The sequence below is a fragment of the Callithrix jacchus genome, chromosome 4 (genome assembly GCF_049354715.1).
Source record: "Callithrix jacchus isolate 240 chromosome 4, calJac240_pri, whole genome shotgun sequence".
In the NCBI taxonomy this organism is placed as follows: Eukaryota; Metazoa; Chordata; class Mammalia; order Primates; family Cebidae; genus Callithrix; species Callithrix jacchus.
The window spans coordinates 161,029,884-161,049,319 of record NC_133505.1 but is presented as its reverse complement, the minus strand read 5'-3'; the positions used below and the strand labels follow the sequence as shown (position 1 = coordinate 161,049,319).

The 19,436-nt window shown below is 38.0% G+C and overlaps 1 protein-coding gene across 2 annotated transcripts in view; it reads left to right on the top strand.

Moving 5' to 3' along the window:
* IPCEF1 (interaction protein for cytohesin exchange factors 1) overlaps positions 1 to 19,436 on the top strand; it is a 194,978-nt gene that overhangs the window by 74,873 nt on the left and 100,669 nt on the right. For both annotated transcript variants that reach the window (XM_078370328.1, XM_035296999.3), the window contains one exon: positions 7,265 to 7,317. In XM_078370328.1, coding sequence (XP_078226454.1) covers positions 7,282 to 7,317 — 36 coding nt within the window. In that variant the 5' untranslated portion in view covers positions 7,265 to 7,281. The remainder of the gene's footprint in view (positions 1 to 7,264; positions 7,318 to 19,436) is intronic.

Below are 19,436 nucleotides of genomic sequence, written 5' to 3'. Positions count from 1 at the left end.
GAATGTTCTCTTCCGCTGTCTATGGCATTGCTGTGATGGACCATCATTTAACAGAACATGCTCGCTTACACACAGTGCTTGTCATCAGTAGAGAGCGGACATTTGCTACCACGTGGATTACCTGCTTGTTGATGATCGAGACTTTTGTCACGAGGATAACCAGTATTTTCTGTTTCCTTTGAGCTCTGGCTTCTGGATTAAGAATAATGCACATGGTTTGCCTGTGTTTGCAGACTTTCTATAAATCCATTTGCTGCTGTGATAATGTCTTGTCAAATGCTAGTATTGTGATTTTAAAAGATAAATTAATCTGCGGGTTTTAAAAATTTTAGTTCAAACCTGTTTTGTTTTCACTTAAAGCTCTGTGAGAAATAGAATCAACCTAGCCCATACGGTATTTCAATTGGAAAATTGTCTCTAAATCACAAGAAATCATCTTCTTTTTAAAAATGTGTAAAATATCAGGCATGGTAGGTACTTACTTTGCAGGTATCACTCCAAAGATGATAATGTCCATTAGAAAATAACCAGGACAGTTACTTCTGCATCATTTAAATCAATAAATCCCCTTTGTGGAAGTTTTTTTCTTGATTCTTAAAAAAATACTGATTATGCCAGCCTTCGTTATACAGAGTGCATTTGTTGCAGATGGATATTCTTGGTTTATTTTCCAAGAAAATAATATAGGACAAGATTCCATATTTCTATCTTAAATAACTTACTAAACAATTTCTTACATTGCCAGAACATGCCTGGTTTAAGAAGCATGCATTTTTTGACTCAAACAAAGTGGAATGATTCTTTATCAATGTATATGAAAGAAAATCTCTTTGAACTTGACTTTATTACTCCTTTGCTAATGAAACATATTTTCTACTTTCCAGTTACAGAGTTTATCAGGAATGCATTTTATTTTATTTTACACTTAAACAATGAATGATTTCATTGGTTTGGCTATGTCTCATGTTGTAGTATGTTAAGAAATTGTTCTTTAAAGAAGATAACTGTTTTAAATATGACTGAGATAACTAGTCTCTTAAACTCTGAAACAAGGCATCAAAAATGTCATTGGGTGAGTTGGCTGAGAGTTTAACCAGCCTTGAAGTGTGAAAGCGATTTTACTTGATGAAACCTGTTATCACACTTGTTCAATCCCTTTAGTTGTGTACTAATTCCGTTAGGAAGAATAGTTTTGTATAATGAAGCTATTTCTAGGTAATGGCTCCCATTCTAGGTAATTGCTACCACTTACTAAGCATGCACTGTGCCCTGTGTTTCCCATATGATATCTCAGTTAATTCTCACAAACACCTTACGAGTTTTTTATTATTATTAAAAGAGGAGGCATCTGCCAGTCAGAGCGTGAAGTAATTTGCATAAGTTTTCACATTTAACAAGTGACAGAGTCAGGATTTGAACTTAAATCTGTTTGACTCTAATCCACATACACTTTAGTGCAGTAGTCATATTTTAGAGACAGAGTCTCACTCTAGGGTTCAGGATGGAGTGACACAATCAAAGCTCATTGCAAACTTGAACTCCTGGGCTCAAGCTATCCTCTCACCTTAGCCTCCTGAATAGCTGGGACTATAGGTGCACATACCGTACACTGATAATTTTTAAATTTTTTGTAAAAATAGGGGTCTTGCTATGTTGCTCAGGCTGATCTTACACTCCTGGTCTCAAGTGATCCTTCCATTTTGGTATTCCAAACTGCTAGGATTACAGATGTGAGCCACTGCATCCAGCCCAGTTTAAAACATGTATTTTTGACTGTGTACTCATAAAAGGACTTGGGAGCCTCATGTACCCCCTTGTACTTCACATTGTCACCTAAAGTTTTTGCATACATGTAGTTGAAAAGATGTGGTTTCTGGCATACAGTAAATATTGGTGGCAAAAAAGGTTACACTTCTGTATAAAGGTAACCTATGCAATATAGATACTATAAAGAGTTGGTATGTCCCATAATTTTAAAAAAAGTAATCTTTAGGAATTGTACATTTTACATTGTCTTCTTTTCTCTTGAAACTTGTGTTTTCATTCCACTATCATATGGATTTTTATCTTATTATATGATATTTTTTCTTTAAGAGACAGGATCCCACTCCATCACCCTGGCTGGAGTGAGAGCAACCTTGACCTACCTCCTGAGGGATACTCCTGTCTCAGTCTCCCAACTACATATGCCAGCTGCCGTGCCATGCCCGGCTGTTTTTTTTTTTCAATAGAGATGGGGTCTTGCTATGTTGCCCAGACTGCTCTTGAATTCCTGACCTCAAGTGATCCTCCTGCCTTAGCATCTCAAACTTCTGGGATTACAGGCGTTAGCCACTGTATATATTTTTATACCTGAAAATATTTTATTGATAATTCTGTCATACATTTAAGCCAAAATAATCTTTTTTTTGATTTTTGTTTATTTTTGAAACAAGGTCTGGCTCTGTCACCTAGGCTGGAGTGCAGTGGCCTGAACTCGGCTCGCTGCAACCTCAGCCTCCCTAGTAGCTGGGACCACAAGTGTGCACCACCACACCCAGCTAATTTTTGTATTTTTTGTAGAGATGGGGTTTTGTCATGTTGCCTAGGCTGGCCTTGAACTGGTGAATGCATCTTGGCCTCCCAAAGTGCTGGGATTAGAGGCATGAGCCACTGCACCTGGTCAATAATACATATTTAAATTGAAATAAATTTAAAATTTTTTGGTGACATAATTATTTAAGCAAAAAATTTTATTCAGAGTGAGTTATTACTGGTACATAATTTAACAAACATTGATATGATATGCTACATATTTTGAATGATAATGATTTAATAAAACAGGTAAATGTTTTTATGGAAACTGTAGTACTTAATCAGATAGATGAGACATTCTCCCCAATTATGTAACATACACAGGAATGAACATTATTTATTACTACAATGAGAGAGTTGAGAGCTAATTCTAATCCTATCATGGGTTTTTATGTATGTAAGCACTTAGAAATTTTTTCACATAAATATGTAGGAATTGAGCACTTTTTGAACTCCTTCCAAGGACATGCCAAATATCACATGGTGTTTTATCACAACAATTACTTTCATAATCCATAGACAACTCAAATAGGTTTTTCCTTAATTTCATTGAAAGCAAAGAACTGGAAACCTCTTGATATATAAAAGTGTTTTGTTACCCAGTCATGAGTCTCTTATCTCTTTTTAAATTTGTGGTAATTCAAAAATTTATTATCAAGACAGATCGAATAGTCATTATTTCTTCCTTTAATTCTTACTTATGGGCACTTTGCTTAATTTGATATTCTCAGAAAGGATTGTGAATACTGAAAAATTATTACTTTCAAAACACCTTTGCCAGGATTGTTTTTTTTTTCCACAAGCTGCTTTTATTGTGTGCTTTATGTATATATTTTCATCAAAATCTTGGAGCTACCTATTTAGCTTGTCAGCATATGGATGCCATGTGTCCTGGTTAACCTGGTTAGCTAAACCAGTTCTCATTGCCCAAACAATCAAAAGTATGTACATGAATCTCTGTAGCCCTCATTTCTTTTCCTAACTCTTCTTGATTATTGCCATGGGCTTTGTATGGTAGAGGAGAAACAAGAGTTGAGCTTAGCTTATTTTGGTGGTCCTTCTGCCCAAAATTATTTTTGAATCATTTTAGTGGAATTTAAATTTCATAGGTTTCAACTACTTCAAGAAATGAAGTACTGGCCAGGCACAGTGACTCATGCATGTAATCACAGTGCTTTGGGATGCCGAGGCGAGAGGACTATTTGAAACCAGGAGTTTGAGACCAGCCTGTGCAACAAAGCAAGACTCTGTCTCTATTTTTTATATATTTTTTTGAGATGGAATTTTGCTGTTGTCACTCAGGCTGGTGTGCAGTGGCGTGATCTGGGCTCACTGAAACCTCCACCTCCCGAGTTCAAGCAATTCTCCTGCCTCAGCCTCCTGAGTAGCTGGAATTCCAGGCACCTGACACCATGCCCAGCTAATTTTGGACTTTTAATAGAGATGGGGTTGCACTATGTTGGCCAGGCTGGTCTTGAATTCCTGATCACGGTGATCCATCTGCGTTGGCCTCCCAGAGTGCTGGGATTACAGGTGTGAGCCACCACACCCGGCCTATTTTTTTTTTAAAGAAAGGAGAGAAGGAAAGAAAGAAAAAAAAAGGAGTGAAGGAGAGGAAGAAAGAGGAAGAAAAAGAGGGAGAGAGAACGGGAATGTTGCTTTATTCTAAAAATGGGTATTGAAAACCTCTTTCATGCCAATAATTGTGCTTAATAATGGCCAATCAATACTTCATTTAAACCTATGAGTAGGTGTGATGTGGTACTGACAAGAATGTATATTTTGTGGAGAGCTCTATAAATGGTTATTAAGTTTACTTGTTCCGGATCTGAGTTCAAGTCTTGGATATCCTTACTAATTTTCTGTCTCATTGATCTATCTAATACTGATGTTGAAGTTTCCCACTATTATTGTGTGGGAGTCTAGGGAGTCTAAGTCTCTTTATAGGTCTTATGTATCTGGGTGTTAGGATCATTAGCTCTTATTATTGCATTGATCCTTTTACCACTATATCTTTGTTGCTTTAAAATCTATTTTATTAGATGCGAGAATCGCAACTCCTGCTTTTTATTTATTTATTTTTGCTCTCCATTTGGTTGGTAAACGTTTCTCCATCCCTTTGTTTTAAGTCTTTGTGTATCCTTGCATGTGAAATGGGTCTGGATGTAGCATACCATTGGGTTTTGGCTGTATCTTTTGATTGGAGGATTTAGTCAATTTAAATTTAGGATTACTGCCATTTGATGTTAACTGGCTGATTTGTCCATTTGTTGATGTAAATTCTTCATTATGTTGATGCTCTTTACTTTTTGGTATATTTTTAGAAAGACTAATACTGGTTTTTCCTTTCTATGTGTAATGCTTCTTTCAGAAGCTCTTGTAAAGCAGGCCTGGTGGTAATAAAATCTCTGAGTACTTGCTCGTTCATAAAAGATTTTATTTTTCCTTCAGTTGTGAAGCTTAGTTTGGCTGGATATGAAATTCTGGGTTGAAAGTTCTTTTCTTTAAGGATGTTGAATATTGGCCCCCACTCTCTTCTGGCTTGTAGGATTTCTGCTGAGAGATCTGCTGCAAGTCTGATAAACTTCTCTTTATGGGTAACCTGACCTTTCTCTCTGGCTGCCCTTAGTATTTTCTCCTTTATTTCAACCCTGGTGAATCTAACGATTATATGCTTTGGGGTTGCTCTTCTTGAGGAATATCTTTGTGGTGTTCTCTGTATTACCTGGGGTTGAATATTGTCCTGCTTTGCTAGGTTGGGAAAGTTTTCCTGAATAATATACTGAAGAGTATTTTCCAGCTTGGATTCACTCTCTTTGTCGTATTCAGGTACACCTATCAAACGTAAATTAGGTCTTTTCACATAGTCCCATATTTCTTGGAGATTTTGCTCATTCCTTTTTATCTTTTTTTCTCTATTCTTGTCTTCTTGTTTTATTTCATTAAGTTGGTCTTCGACCTCTGATATCCTTTCTTCTGCTTGATCAATTCAGCTATTAAAACTTGTGCATATTTTGCTAAGTTCTCGTGTTGTGTTTTTCACCTCTGTTAATTCATTTATATTCCTCTCTATATTGTCTATTCTTTTTAGCATTTCATCAAACCTTTTTTCAAAGTTCTTAGTTTCTTTACATTGGGTTAGAACAAGTTCTTTTAACTCCCAGAAGTTTCTTATCCCAACATGTGAGAGTGTTCTTTTCAACACACCTCCACCTCCACCCAAGTTGGCTTCTATCACTTAATATTTTTTCCAATCTTGAAGGTTAAAGACAGAATCATGGTATTTTGTTTTGCATTTATTTTATTACTAGTAAGATTAAGCATTAGTTATTTGTATTTGTATTTAAATTTTTTTTTATTTGTTCTTCTATTAATTTGCTTATTATCTTCTTTGTGCCATGTAAGAACTCTATTTTATGGTTCTTATGTATTAAATGTACATTTCACATATTTTTATCAGCTTGTGGCTTAATTTTTAAATCTGGGTTTTAGTTTAAAAAATAAGTTAAAACTTAAGTAATTAAATTTATCAGTCTTTTTATTGTGGGGTTTCTCTCTTTCACATTCATTTCACCAATAAATGCCTCGTTAATATCTATATAATATAAACAGCACTTTTGTTATGAAAAAGGAGTTCTTATTATTCAGAATTTGAGGACCACTGGTGTGAGAAACAGACAGCTCATGAATGTGTACTTGTGTTGCTACAGGGATGAAGCTGAAACACTGTCTGCTTTGGAGAGAGTTTCAGTTGCTTGTGGATCTCTAACAAGTTTCTTGCTTATCAAAGTTGAAAATATGAGAACTTCATTCCTTTTGTTTTCATTTGCTTTTCTTGAAACCACAGAGAGTCTTGTTTCTCAGGCAATCCTCTACAAAGTGCAAACATCAAAAGGAGCCCATCTTGGTATTAAAGTTTGGGACTTTGGAGGCAGGGGGCTTAGCTATGTTTTTGAAGTTAGATAGTAGTGATAGATCACATTTTCACAACTTATATAGCATTGTTTGTCATGAAGAGGAAAACATTTCCACTTCTCAAAGTATTTATATATATATATATAAATATACACACACACACACACACACACATACAAACATATATATAATGCAATGTTAAGTGTGTAAATCATAGACACGTCTTATTGAGTACTTAGCATATTGATAAACATATAAATAAAATTCTGGTTTATCTAATGAACTCAACTTTAAACAGTTGGCTTACTGAGTTCTGAAATAAAAAGCCATTTATTTATTTATTTTAAAGACAGGGTCTTGTTCTGTCACTTAGGCTGGAGTGCAGTGGTGCCATTATAGCTCACTGTAACTTTGAACTCCTGGGCTCAAGCAGTCCTTCCACCTCAGCTTCCTGAGCAGCTGGGACTATGGGTATGTGCCGCCATAACTGGATAATTTTGTGTTTTTTTGGGAAAGGGTTTCACTGTGTTCCTCAGGCTGGTCTTGAACTACTGGCCCCAAGCAATCCTCCTTCCTTGGCCTCCCAAAGCTCTGGGACTAGAGGCATGAGCCACCAATGCCTGGCTGAAAGGCCATTTAATGATTTGCTTTTATTGTGAAATTGATTAATCACAACAGAAGTATTTTCTCTCCCCACTCAAAGGGATACATGTTTTATGTTTTTTATGAACACTTTACTCTCACATTTAAGTGAAAATGTTTTTTTCTCTTCTAGCTTCTGTTTCTGCTAAGATGACATCCTACATGGCTATTGATGGCAGTGCTCTTGTAAGTATCCTTTGGCAAACCCCAGGCTTTAGAGATTGTCAGTATGACAAATGAATTAAATAATAGGTTGATTTCAAATTTGGCTAGCAATTTATTGTCCTCAATTTCATTAGCCAGAGTAGAGCCAAATGACCCTGTTGTTAGGTCTAAAGAGTCATATGGTCACCAAGCATTTAAGACTTTTAGATTTTTACTTTTAAAGTTTAAGCTGCATACCATGGTTTTAATATACTGTACATAAATTATATTTTAAGAAGATGCTAGCTATGGTACTGGTGGAACCTCTCCTGCAACCTCTATAGGAAAAATTCTGTTAATAATTTCATGGAAATCATGAGGATCTTTTAAAACAATGGTCACATGTTTGCCTAAGATAGGTAAGTGAATTGAGAAGTGTATAATCTCTATTAGACAAGGAAACTTACGCATGGAAAAATTAGGAAGTTTATGTTGGTAACATGGCATTTCTAATAGAAGGGGCTGTGGAGTGGTGTGGGATTGTACGGTGTGCTTCTTTTGGCAAATCTAGTGAATACATGATAGACAGAGTTTTAGGAGGAGAGCTAAAAGCAGAATCAGAAGTGGTGTGTTGGGAAGATGAAGTAGAGACTTTCTGCCAAATCTTGAATGTGGACAGTGGTTTCTTGATGCAAATTAGAAAATGGATATCAAGGGAGTTTGTGGTAACAGGAATGAAGAAACTGAGTTAACTAGACAGTTCTGAAAGACACCTGAGTACAATGCAGGGTGGCCAATACATCCTTCCCTTGGCTTGCTAACAATTTCATATCCCAGAAATTGAAAAGGCCATGAAAACACTTTAATTCTGGTGCTAATTCTAATTAAGGAGAAAACTTATTAGGTATGAAAAAAAATGCAGGAAACTTTGAAACACTACGCTGCAGAAATTAAAAAGGAAAATACAAATTATAAAAAGTTATATATTGGCTGTGTGCAGTAGTTCACACCTGTAATCCCAGCACTTTAAGAGGCCAAGGAAGATGGATTAGTTGAGGTCAGGAGTTTGAGACCAGCTTGACCAACACAGTGAAACTCTGTCTTTACTAAAAATACAAAAAAATTATCTAGGAGTGATGGCATGCACCTGTAGTCCCAGCTAGTCAGGAGGTTGAGGCAGAAGAATCACTTCAACTTGGGAGGTGGAGGTTGCAGTGAGCTGAGATTGTGCCACCGCATTCCAGCCTGGGTAATCGAGCAAGACTCTGTCTCAAAAAAAAAAAACAAAGTAAAAAGATTAGGCAAGCATGGTGGTATGCACCATAGTCCCAGCTACTTGGGAGGCTGAGGCAAAAGAATTGCTTGAATCCGAGAGGTAAAGGTTGCAGTGAGCTGAGATGGCACCACTGCATATCAGCCTGGGCAACAGTGACTCCATCTCAATTAAAACAAAACGAAACAAAATAATGATTCTGGTCCTTTACCTCATACCAGATGTAAAAATTAACTCGTGGCTAAGGCCTGTAATCCTAACAATTTGGGAGGCCGAGACTAGCAGATTGTGAGGTCAGGAGATCGAGACCATCCTGGCTAATTTGGTGAAACCTGGTCTCTACTAAAAATACAAAAATTAGCGGGGCATGGTGATATGCACCTGTAGTTCCAGCTACTCAAGAGGCTGAGTCAGGAGAATCCCTTGAACCCAAGAGGCAGAGTTTGCAGTGAGCCAAGATTGTACCACTGCACTCCAGCCTGGGCAATAGAGTGAGACTCTGTCTTAAAAAAAAAAAAATAACTCAACTGGGAGGATGGCCTCACCAGCACACACACAGGCCTCAATCATGAATGAGGAGTGACCAATAAAGACAAGGAGTTTCTTTAAAAAAAAAAAAAAAAAAGAGATCTGCATTGCAGGGTAGAAGGTGTGACTCAATGGGCATGGGCCGGTGGGTGTTTTTTGATAACAGAAATGGTAATAATCACAAGGAACATATGTAAGAGGAGCAACTAGGAGAATCAAGGTGGCTGCAGTGGGAGACTTTGGCTAGGAGTTGATACACAGACCATTTATAGGATGCTAAAAGGGAGTCCTGTGGTCAAGGTTAGACACAGATGGACACCACGGATCTGTAAAAACAGAGTCAGGAAGTTCAGAGTAGCCAAAATGAAAATTTTTAAAAAGGAAAAAATCCATTTTAAGATTGCAAGCACGTGTGTATGTGTTATTTGGAACAAAGACATAAAAAAGAAAGGATTAGGATCGTCGTTTCCTTGGGAAAGGTAATGCAGTGTTTAATTCTTATAATGCTCTGCCTTTTCCACTGAAAGAATGCAATCTTCCAACTGGAGAAAGTGCATCTTATAGGTTTAGGAAGAACTGGAAATCAAGGTAATAACAGAACATTTAAGTACTTTATATTAACAGTTTTTTTTTTTGAGATGGAGTCTCATCTGCTGCCAGGCTGGAGTGTGGTGGCACGATCTTGGCTCACTGCAACCTCTGCCTCCCTGGTTCAAGCAATTCTCTCCTTCAGCCTCAGCCTTCCGAATAGCTGGGACCACAGGCGCATGACATCACGCATAGCTAATCTTTGTGTTTTTAGTAGAGATGGGGTTTCACCACGTTGGCCAGGATGGACTTGATCGATCTCTTGACCTCGTGATCCACCTGCCTCGGCCTCCCTAAGTGCTGGGATTACAGGCGTGAGCCACTGCACCTGGCCTAAATTAACAAATTTATTTGTTCACTGGAACTTTCACTTAATATTACCTACCATTACCTATCCTGATTCTATCATGCATCAGGCACTGTACCAGGTAGGGTAGAAACTATAGATTTAATTGGCTTTGGACAAGTTAAAATCTCTACATCTTACAAGTATAGCCCTGGGTATTAGGATAAGATCACATATGTGATTACCAAAGGACTAACATATCAACCATGTAATTCCCGACCTAGAGTCATTACCCCTGTTATAGGTAACTGGGTTTCCTTTGGTCTTCTGTGCCACTGAATTCTATTCTTATTAGTCGGAACTCTGGCTACTTATGAATCTTTCTCATTTCGTGAGCCATCTCCACTCTTAGACTCAATCAGCCAGCTTCCTTGTGTGTCTATTTTTGTGTTATTTTTATCTTACAGCCATCAGCGTCTGGGCGGCACTGCTGAACATTTCTCTGAAGCATTGCTTCCAGCGGCTTTTCAGTGGTTACCCTACTTTATCTTTCCATTCAGAAAATTAGTTCAATTTTCTGCTGTCATTTGTTCTCTAAATAAAATGTAGCACAGGAGACCTGTTTTTATGCTAGGTAGTTTCAGTAGGTTTGACACATTTGACCTAATCACATTTTGAATTATGCTTTATTTCCAGTAAAATAACACTTATTGAGTTATATGGGTTGAACAAACTGCTTGGTGCTGGGTATAAAGTTGAGGAGCTTACCATCTTGTCGGGTGCTGGGGGAAGGAATATACCTTTAAGGTCCTTTTGTTGATGCTAGCCTGCCAGTTTTCACTGAGGCTGGTATGGTTAGTGGTGCTAAGAAAACTGCTCAGAATTCACAACTAAATTCTAAGTGCTGTTTGAAATTTTATTAAGTGTATACCAAATGGCACTGTCCTGTTTTTTCCTAAGCTGAATTGTTACCTGATAGTATTCTTTTCCCTCTTCTAAATGAAACAATGGGATTTTCAAAGCTAAATTTTCATGTGGAACCAAAAGTATTAACTCACCAAGTCCCATCAATTCTATCTCTTAAATATTTCTCCGTCTTCACAGCCATAACTCTTGCCTGCTTCCCCTGGGCTTTTGCCTCTGGTCCTGTGTCCCTCCAATCCACTTGCTACACAACAACCAGAGTGAATGTTCTTAGATGGAAGTCTGATTATACCACTTGCCTGCTTACATCAGTTCAACATCCCGTTGTTCTTTGGATTAACTTCGTAGTGTAAGGCCGGGAGAGGTGGCTCATGCCTGTAATCCCAGCACATTGGGAGGCTGAGGTGGGAGGATCACTTGAGGTTAGGAGTTTGAGATCAGCTCTGGGCAACATAGCAAGACCCCATCTCTATAAAAATAGCCAGGCATACTGGCTCATGTTTGTAGTCCCAGCTACTTGGGAGGCTGAGGTGGGCGGATCGCTTAAACCCAGGAGACTGAGGCTGCAGTGAGCCACTACAATCCAGCCTTGGCTACAGAGCAATACCCTGTCTCAACACACACACACACACACACACACACACACACACACACACACACACACCCCTTTAGAATCTGGCTCATTGTATGTTGGGAAATCTTCAATATAGTTATTGGATTTGATACTATCCCCAAACTTCTCTAAGAATTGGTTCATGTAGTCCTTGATATTGATAAAGTTTCCTTGAAACACACCATGGTGATAACCAAGTGTTATGCACAAAATCATGATTGCTTAGCTTTCTTTTATGATCACTTTTTCATTAAAATAGATAAATAAATAAAACTAGCGTATATGAACCTTCAAGTCTTGATTATAAAGTTCCCTGGTCTTAGATAGATTTTAGTAACACTGTTTAGCTAAGAAAAGAAAACAGCCTTAATGTAAGGACCACAGTGCTCACAGAGAATGAGACAGATAATCTCTTTTACTGTTATACATAGTTCTTTTACCCAAAGCTCCTAAAAAGGTTTCCCTGAGGCAAAAGTTTATGCATATAAATAATGGATATTTCACTCAGTTTTCTTGCTGTCAAGGAAACCGTCAGTGGATGTGCATACACGTTTGCGTCTGGTACTGTGGTTAAGTTATTTGCTGTTTCTTGGACTCTCACCTGTGTGATGATCTGTCTAACAGCAAGCTGGTACTTGCTGTGTTTGCTTCACAAGACAGCTCTGCATTTGTTACTAACAAAGCATTGGTCTTTATGTGACTATGTGTAGTGAACAGCACAGACATGATTTCTGCCTGCATAAAACATGCATGTCTCACTGCTCACTTGATCTCCATGCTTGTGGTATGAACTTCAGGGAGAGGAAGGGAGGAGTTTATTCTTCACATTTCTGGTCAATTAAAAAAAGTGAGAACTTTGCGGCTTGCTTTCAGGCTACATCAATATAATCCTATGTTGATATAAGGGGCCAAAGCTGCTCTTCACATGGGTCAAACACAGGAGTCTTGAATATATTTGCTGTCACAGGCCTCAAATGGGAAAGGCATGAGAGCTCCCTGGGGAATAGATTATTGGTAGAGGTGGGAGGGGCTCATTAACTAGAAAACTGCTCTCCTCATGCCACCCCTGCCCCATGCATTCGATATTTGTTTGGTTCCAGATTCTCAGTATTTGGAGGGTTTTGTTGAAAGAGGATGTGGGAGAAAGGTATTGCGCTTTTTAAGGAAATTGTCTTTTAGATAGAACTAGAGATTTGTTTAGCAAAAGTCCATTTTACCTTCAAGAAAATACCAGGCGTCAACTCTTCCTGTGAGTTCAAGTTTAATGTCATTCAATCCTATGGAGCTTTCTGTATGGATGTGCCTCTTTGGGGGTGAGAAAGGTACAGGAGAAACTTTCGTGTTGCTTAGCTTTGTTGATATTATTTACTAGCCAAGGTATTTTGCATCTCTGAGTAATGGAGCAGTAGATGGCTTTGCAGACATCTGTCAAAGCTCCACTCTCTGCCAGGGACATAGGAAGGCATCGTGCTTACTAAAGGCATCATAAGAAGGAAACATTGAAATAAGACCATGAATCTTTTCATTAAATGTTTTTTGAGTATTTACTATGTGTCAGTCATTGGGTTAGGTGCTAGCTTTTGAGGACATGGCATGTTCAAGAACATCAATTCTGTCTTGAAGTCTCGGCCAGTCATTGGTGCATTTTAAACAGAGGTGTAATTGGTTCAGTGGTGTGTTGAATGAGTTTTGAGGGTCTAGAATGCAGATGATGAGTCCAGGAATGAGACGGTCATTGTTCAAGAGAGAACAGATAAGGATCCGACTAAGACAGCAATAGTGGAGATAGAGAGGGAAGAGGGATTCAGTAAGCACTAGGAAGCAACCTGTGCAGGTGTGGTGCAAGAGGAAATGTGTAGGAAAGAGGAAAGGGCAAGCCTGGGGTTACTCACAAGCTCTGGGTTGGACCATTGGATAGGCAGTGTTACCACAGTGTATGTACCACGGTGTCCCACACAGATAAACAAATAGGTTGTAATATCAATTTCAGAGGCATAGCAAACCACGATGAGAAGAGAGAAGACAGAACAGCAGAAGAACATATAATTAAACAATAGTCTGACTGGCTGGGTCTTGTTCTTGGCTTTGCTACTAATTGTGCGTGATCTGTGGAGAAGTTTCCTAACCACACCAAGCTCAAGTTCCTCATCTGTAAACAGGAGGATAAAAATAGTACCTATCATGAAAATCTTCAGAGATAACATAAATGGCTTATTACAGGGACTACAAGTAAATAATACTGGGTGAATATGGGGTTAGTATTAGAACTAACTCCCTTCTAACGTCAGAGAGGGCTTCATAGTGATGGGGGCATTTGACCTGAGTCTCACAGGATGAGTAAGCATTAGCCAGGAGAAGAATGGGGGAGAGAAATACAGTATTTAAAAGCAAGGGGCCAGGTACAGTGGCTCACACCTGTAGTCCCATCACTTTGGGAGGTGGAAGCAGGCAGATCATGAGATCAAAAGATGGAGAACATCATGGCCAATGTGGTGAAACCCCATCTCTACTAAAATACAAAAAATTATCTGAGTGTGGTGGCATGTACCTGTAGTCCCAGCTACTCAGGAGGCTGAGGCAGGAGGATCACTTGAAACTGGGAGGCAGAGGTCACAGTGAGCTGAGACCATGCCACTGTACTCCAGCCTGGTGACAGAGTGAAACTTCATCTCAAGGAACAACAACAACAAAAAAAAGCAAGGAGCTGTTAAAGTGCCTGATATTTCTGCAGAATAGAAAAATGTTGTCAGGGTATGGTGGCTCATGCCTGCAATCCCAGCAATTTGGAAGACCTAGACTGGAGGATCCCTTGAGGCCAGAAGTTTGAGACTAACCTGGGCAATGTGGCAAGACTCCATCTCTGCAAAAAAATAAAAAATTAGCCAGGTGTCGTGGTATGTGCCTGTAGTCGCAGCTGCTACTTGGGAGGCTGGGGTGGGAGGATCACTCGAGCCTGGGAGATTGAGGCTGAGCCATGATTATGTCACTGTACTCCAGCCTGAGTGAAAAGCAAGACACTGTCTCAAAAAACAAACAAACAAAGAGAAACAAAAACAAAAAAGCAAAAACTTTGGTGGTATATTGAGACCAGTATAAGAAGGTACTGGTTTGTCATTTAGATTTTGGATTTAAGATGGAATCTGATAAATGAAATGACTGACTTCCATTGAAGGATGGTACACATTTTGACATTCCATTCATCTTCTAACATACAGAAATGACAGACAAAGAGAAACATAGAAAGCCAAAAAGGCTCAGAAGCATGGTAAGCATCTCTGTGGATCAGAAATGAAAATGACTGAAGCCACGAGCCTGAGGGGCACCTGGTCTGGAAGCAGGAGGTAGTTTGCCTTCTCCTGCAGGTTAAGGGGTAGGGGTATAAAAAATGTTCCACTAAATGTGGGGAGAGCTAGGTTCACTCCTTGATGACAATGGAGCTTCCCCACTTGTGAAAGGAGCTAAAGATAAATGGAGAAAACAGTTGCCAAACCACTGCCTGAGATGACACATTTTGCTAGTTGTGGGCCTTGGGAGGAAGGAGATTCAGACACAGGCTCCAAACCAGGAACTAAATTTAGTCACCAACTGGATCAGTGACAGAATATACAGATGTTTCTTGACTTACAATGGGGTTACATCCTGATAGATCTGTCATAAGTTGAAAATATCTTAAGCTGAAAATGCATTTAATACATGTAATCTACTGAACATCATAGCTTAGCATAGTCTGCCTTAAACATGTTTAGAATACTTAAATTAGCCCACAATTGGGCAAAATCATCTAACACAAAGCCTGTTTTATAATAAAGTGCTGAAAATCCCGTGTGAAGGTATCATACCACATAATGTTAGCCCAGGGAGATACCAAAATTCAAAGTTTGAAGCGTAACTTCTACTGAATGCATATTGCTTTTAGTTTTGTCATAAAGTCATTGTAAGTCAAAGTATCCATCATAAGTTGGGGACCATCTGTGCAAGATTCTCTACGATTAAATCAGGATATTATTGTAGAACTAGTTCGACAGTAACTTCTAAGCCACAAAAGAGGGAGCCATAAGCACAGATGGATAGAGAGAGAGAGAGAGAGGGAGAGAGAGAGAGAGGAAGAAGAAGAAGAAGAAGAAGAAGAAGAAGAAGAAGAAGAAGAAGAAGAAGAAGAAGAAGAGAAGAGAAGAGAAGAGAAGAGAAGAGAAGAGAAGAGAAGAGAAGAGAAGAGAAGAGGAGAAGAGAAGAGAGAATGCCATAGAGACAGACAGTAAGGCAGAGAAAGAGAAGACATAATACTTTTTCACTTGCAGTTTTGTAAACTTAAATTCTGTTATAGCCTGGATATTTATGTCCTTCCTATTCAATCCCACAAATTTATACGTGGAACCCCTAATCCCCAGTGTGATTATTTTAGGAGGTGAAACCTTTGACAGTTCATTAGGTCATAAGGACTTCACCCTGAGAAATGAATTTGTGTCCTTATAAGAAGATACCACAGAGAGATTATTTTCTTCCTTGCCTCGTGAGGATATAATGAGAAAATGGCCATGTGCAAACCAGTAAGAGGGCCTTCACCAGACACCAGCTTTGCCCACAGCTTGATGTTGGACTTCCCAGCTTCCAGAACTGTGAGATAAATACTTGTTGTTGAAGCCACTCGGTCTATGATACTCTGTTACAGCAGTCCAAATTGACTAAGACAAATTCCAAAACACATTTAAAAATAACAGTGAGGGCCGGGCACGGTGGCTCAAGCCTGTAATCCCAGCACTTTGGGAGGCCGAGGCGGGTGGATCACAAGGTCAAGAGATCGAGACCATCCTGGTCATCATGGTGAAACCCCGTCTCTACTAAAAATACAAAAAATTAGCTGGGCGTGGTGGTGCGTGCCTGTAATCCCAGCTACTCAGGAGGCTGAGGCAGGAGAATTGCCTGAACCCAGGAGGCGGAGGTTGCGGTGAGCCGAGATCGTGCCATTGCACTCCAGCCTAGGTAACAAGAGTGAAACTCCGTCTCAAAAAAAAAAAAAAAGATAAAAAATATAGAATATAGAATAAAAAATTAGAAGATAGCTTCATTTTAAATTAAATAGAAAGTCAAAAGCTTGACAAAATGTTTAAGTACAAGGTTCAAAGAATCTTTTAAGAAGTTTTGAAGAAAAATCAGGCACCAATCATAAAGTATCATTGGATTTTGAAAAAGTTAGATATATCAGAAAAGCGAATACCTTCCTTGTAATAGCTCAATAGATGGCATAAACATTGGATACATTCAAAAAAGAGTATTAGTAACTTGGAAGCAGATTTGAAAAATTCATACAAGACATAACATAGAGAGATAAAGAGATTAAAAAAGAGCTAAGATGGATAGCTTATGCCTGTAATCTCAGAACTTTGGGAGGCTGAGGTGGGCAGATCACGAGGTCAAGAGATTGGGACCATCCTGGCCAACATGGTGAAATCCCATCTCTACTAAAAATACAAAAATTATCTGGGTGTGGTGGTGTGCGCCTGTAGTCCCAGCTACTCAGGAGGCTGAGACAGGAGAATTGCTTGAACCTGGGAGATGGAGATTGGGGTGAGCCAGGATCATGCCATTGCACTCCAACCTGGCAACAGAGCAAGATTCCATCTCAAGAAAAAAAAAAAAGCTAAGATATGGAAGAAAAATCACTCATCTCTAATGTAAATCTAACAGTAGTCCCAAAAGAAGAAAAACACTATTTGAAGACCTTTTGAAATTTTCCATGTTGAAAAAAGATGCAAGTTATCAAATAAAGCTTCACTCAGAAAATAGAGCAGTATTAAGAAAAATAAGTCTATAACTGGACACATTGCAGTTAAATTACAGAATATCAAGGATAAGAAAGCCTTAACAGAGTGAGAAGAAGAATCAAGTATAATGAATGATAGACTGATAGCAGAAATCTGATCAATGTGATAATTGTTAGAAGACCAATGATCAAAATAGTCAAAGTGCCAGGGGTGGAAATACTTTTATACCTACCTCAATTATCATTCAGTTTTGAGGTGAAGATAAAGACATTACAATACACAGACTGAGAATTTACTACCTACTGACCCTCATTAAAGGGACTATTCAAACAAGGCACCCATCTAAACAGAAAAGTGGATCCAATGGGAAGCTATATGATAAATGAAACAAAGATGATCACAGAAATAGGAAAACTTGTGATATCTGATTGAGAAATAATAACTTAATCATAATAAATTTATGGTTAAGAATGATAATGCACTTAACATTTTTAATGAAAAAATAAATATGTAGACTGCAATAACAAGAGAGTAATCATTCAAACAGGAGTTACAGTATGCCAAGTTATGTTATATTTATGGTGAATTTAGAAATACTAAATTAAACACCAGAGAAATCACATGTGAGAAAGAAAAAAGAGAAAAATAAAAATAAATGAAACAAGTTAAACCAAAACTACAAAATAAAAATGCTGTTAAATATAAGTAAATTACACTCACTTATGAAAAGGCACAAATAATCTTGTTATATTAAAAAAATCAGAATCTAGTCATATGATCCTTATAAAAGAAATGGCAAAAATCAACCAACCAACCACATAGAAAGTCTGAAAACAAAAGGATGGACATACTAACAAAGTTGTGACTATAGCAACAAAAATAGAGAGATATAAAAGATTTAGAAAACAGTAAGCAGTTTTGATTTAGGTTTATGTAGAATATGCTGTGATTTGACTGTGTCCCCACCCAAATCTCATCTGGAATCGTAATCCAAATTGTAATCTCTGCATGTTGAGGGAGGGACCTGGTGGGAGGTGACTGGATCATGGGAGCAGTTTCCCTCATGCTGTTTTTGTGATTTTGAGTGAGTTCTCATGAGATCTGGTAGTTTGATTAGTATCTGGTGCTTCCTGCTTCTCTCGCTCTCTCTCCTGCCACCATGTAAGACCTGTCTTGCTTCCCTTTTGCCTTCCACCATGATTGTAAGTTTTCTGAGCCCCCCTCAGCCATACAGAACTGTGAGTCAATTAAACCTCTTTTGTGTATGAATTACCCAGTCTCAGGTAGTATCTTTAACGCAGTGTGGGAATGGACTAATACAGAATGGTTACAAAATTTGGTTATGTAATAAGTCACAAATAAATGCTAATAATTTCAAGAAATTGGTACCATAATCATGTTCTGAACAAAATGCAATGAATTTAGAAATAAAAAAAACTAGTAAAATGTTCCCATATGTTAAGAAACCTATAAATACACATGCAAATATGTCATTGGGTATAAAGAAATGATTTAGATGGAAAAACAGGGAGATACAAGTAAAGTAAAATTCACAGTAAATGTCTAGCTCTGAATGTTTTATTATAAAAAAAGCAAAGAATATAAATAAGATAAACATCATCTCTAGGAGCTGGAAAAAGAATAACAGAGTAAATTTTTTTTTTTAATTTAAAGAAATAAGGATTATAAGAGCAGAAATTAATGAAAGAGAAAAAAAATGAACAGGTAGAAGGAGACATAGGAAAGATTTATGAAATTCTGAGATAGGAGACTAAAACATATTCCTGGTTGTAGAGAGCTAAATTTTATATGTTGCAGGAGGTTCTGTAAGTAGGGCACTTTGGAAAAAATGTGGGAATATCTAAAAAGTTAAAGAGGCACATATCCTATGACCATGGAACTCCACTTCCAGATAAATAGGTAGCCCAGAAAGACACCTGCATATATGCACAATGAAAGTTATACAAAACTGTTAATTGCAACATTTTTGTAATAGCATAACATTGTGAATAATTTAAATGTGCATTTAATTGCAGAGATAAATGGTGGCATTTTTCTTCACTGTAGTACTATGCAGCATTGCAAATGAACTAGAGATACATGTATCAACGTGAAAAGCTTACAAAAACATAATAGTGAATATTAAATGTCCGTATTGATGTTATTACTTATAGTTTTGTTAAAATA